This window comes from Octopus bimaculoides, chromosome 6 (assembly GCF_001194135.2).
Source record: "Octopus bimaculoides isolate UCB-OBI-ISO-001 chromosome 6, ASM119413v2, whole genome shotgun sequence".
In the NCBI taxonomy this organism is placed as follows: domain Eukaryota; kingdom Metazoa; phylum Mollusca; class Cephalopoda; order Octopoda; family Octopodidae; genus Octopus; species Octopus bimaculoides.
Window position 1 is genome coordinate 106934168 of NC_068986.1, and position 2785 is coordinate 106936952.

General features: G+C 32.7%; 1 protein-coding gene across 1 annotated transcript in view; it reads left to right on the forward strand.

Moving 5' to 3' along the window:
- The window catches only part of LOC106872088 (uncharacterized), a 14200-nt gene that overhangs the window by 6364 nt on the left and 5051 nt on the right, over positions 1-2785 (forward strand). Inside the window, exon 3 of the mRNA XM_052969055.1 lies at positions 2171-2308. Within this exon, the coding sequence (XP_052825015.1) occupies positions 2171-2308 (138 nt within the window). The remainder of the gene's footprint in view (positions 1-2170; positions 2309-2785) is intronic.

A 2785-nucleotide genomic window follows, 5' to 3' on the forward strand; every position in this document is an offset into this window, starting at 1 on the left:
AAATTGCGTTCTCTATGCGTGTGTCTGTATGTAAAAGATTATAACGGCGTATTTTTCAACTGATTTTTTTTCCAGACTGGGAACATACATTACTTATGTTGCAGGCATGATTGTAGACTCTTAAATGTTTTTACATAATGAGTAACAAGCCCGCGGGGACAGATAATTGAGCACTCAACATAAGTTCAGTTATATATTCTTTTAGAATATTTCTTTTAGAATATTACTTATAAATGTTTTATATATATATATATATATATATATAGGGAGAATTCACAAAAAAGAACAAAAGACGAAGGTAGGTGATGTAGACAACAAACAGATGTATCAGTATAACGCTCAGGAAGTGAAAAAGTCTTTAACGTTTCGAGCCTACGCTCTTCCACAGAAAGGAACACAGTAAGAAACAAGGAGAGAAACAAGGAGAGACAAAAAGAATGTCCTGTAACAAGCGATCTATATATGCATACATATATACATACACACATATATATACACACTCACACACGCACACACACACACATATACACATATATATATATGTGTGTGTGTGTGTGTGTGTGTGTGTGTTTAAATGAATGTGTAATAAGGTTTTTGTATACAAAATAATTACCAAAATACATATGCGCGTGTATGAAAATGTGTGCATGTGTAAACGTGTGCATTTACAAACGTGTACATGTATAAACGTGTGCATGTGTAAAATGTGTGCATGTGTAAACGATTGTAATTAATTAGTTTACAGGGTGATTTGATCTAGGTTGGCGGGTTCAATATAAATATTTACCCGTAGATACTAAGACATAAAATTTGCTGATCGAAAAACTGCGCGTCTATTACAAAAGGTCACAGAGGAAAACCATTCACATTTTTACAGAAAAGAGTTATGGGGAGGTCCCATACATTAAATAATTCCATCCTATCAGTTCCGAAAATATTTGTTGTATTATGTAACAAAAAAGGGGCTTTTACGGTTTTTTAACGAAATGTAACGTCACTCACCAATTCGCTCTAAAAATATAACTTTCTTCCTGAAACACTACAGGCAGTTTTCGAAGTTTTTTTTTTTTTCGTGTATCTGTTAATTATCGAGATATCACCGTCCGTATCCAATTGTAACTTTACGTTGTACGATTAATTTTAACATACACAAATTTCCTTTTAGACTAGTTCGTATTTTTTTGTCATCGACAACCTCTCTACGAGATTTTTTCTGTGGAACCACATTTTAGGTTCTATCTTTCAGTGCGACATTTTATGGCCTATTTTACCAAAACGTCAGTCGGTAAGTTCAGAGTTCAGAGTTCAGATTCTGCCGAGGTTGACTTTGCATTTCATACTTTCGAGGTTGATAAATCAAGAACTAATGAAGTACTGGGGTCCATGTAATCGACTATTTCCCTCCCCCAAAAGTGCTGCTTTTTTGGGAACATTTGAAGTCATTATTATTATTATTATTATTATTATTATTAGTAGTAGTAGTAGTAGTAGTAGTAGTAGTAGTAGTAGTAGTAGTACTAGTTCTATTTTTTAGTGTTCATGTATGTAAGGTAGCAAATGCACTTATCATCAGCCACACAGGGAGATGCTCAACTGGTTAAGGTCAAGCAACTGACAAGCAAATCTGTGGTATTAAGCAGAATATTTACTCTAGCCCATCGTTTATACCAAGACAAAACAATGTACTTATTATTATTATTATCATTATTATTATTATTATTATTATTATTATTATTATTATTATTATTATTATAATTATTATTACTAGTTCTATTTCTTAGTGTTCATGTATGTAAGCTAGCAAATAACAGCTACACCAAAACCTGAATACCGGTGTTTCCTGTACTTTACCAGTTCGCAATAAAACCTTTTAGTTCGCTTCAACTGCGCACGTAGGTAGGAGAAACCTTTATAGAAGAAACTATATGTTCATTAAATTGGTATCAATATACTCCACTTATTTGTTTTATCAAAACAGGACTGGGAAAAGAAGTAAAAGATCCGACTGAATTTCATATACGGATTGGAATGAAGCAACGGATGTTATCTAAGTTGGATATTATTGAAACCAACTTTACATTCTCCTAGTTGATAATAAATCTACGTTAGGAAATATCCAATATATAATATACTGTTTAGTAGATATATTAATATGTGTATTTTTATTTAGAGTGTAATGGATGTTTAATGGAAGGTAAATGCTACCGTTTCGGAGAAAGTTGGAAGGAAAAGACGGAAATTATGTGTAACGTGAAAAGATGCATTCGTTTAAATAAAAATCAATGGAAAGTAACCGTAAAGAAAGTGTGTAAGTTGCCAAAGAATATCTTTGTATCCTTCCTTCACTATACATTTTCAAACAGCCAATATCTCAACGAGTTGAGATATTGCCTCATACAATATTCTCGTGATGTGATCAGCTTGTTCTGCTTTTGATCAAGTGACAGATGACGTTGGTTCCACCGGTCAGGAACCTCCAGCTTATTCCTACAACCCAAACACAAAACAATTTCTCAAATGTCATCATTTCTAAAAATAAATTTGGCATCAATTCTAAAAATAGCCAAACACATACTGCTGCTGTCCAAAGGAATTGGTATAAAAGACAGAAAACCAGCCAGTCTATTACAGTATGTTACAGTCTGTCATACCGGCCATGATGAAATACCACAAGGTATAGAAAATACGTATTCGCCTTTATATATTTAATCCTTTATATTGAACACTCAATATTTCATCTATTCAATAAGACATATTCCATATATTCAATAAGACATTCAATACT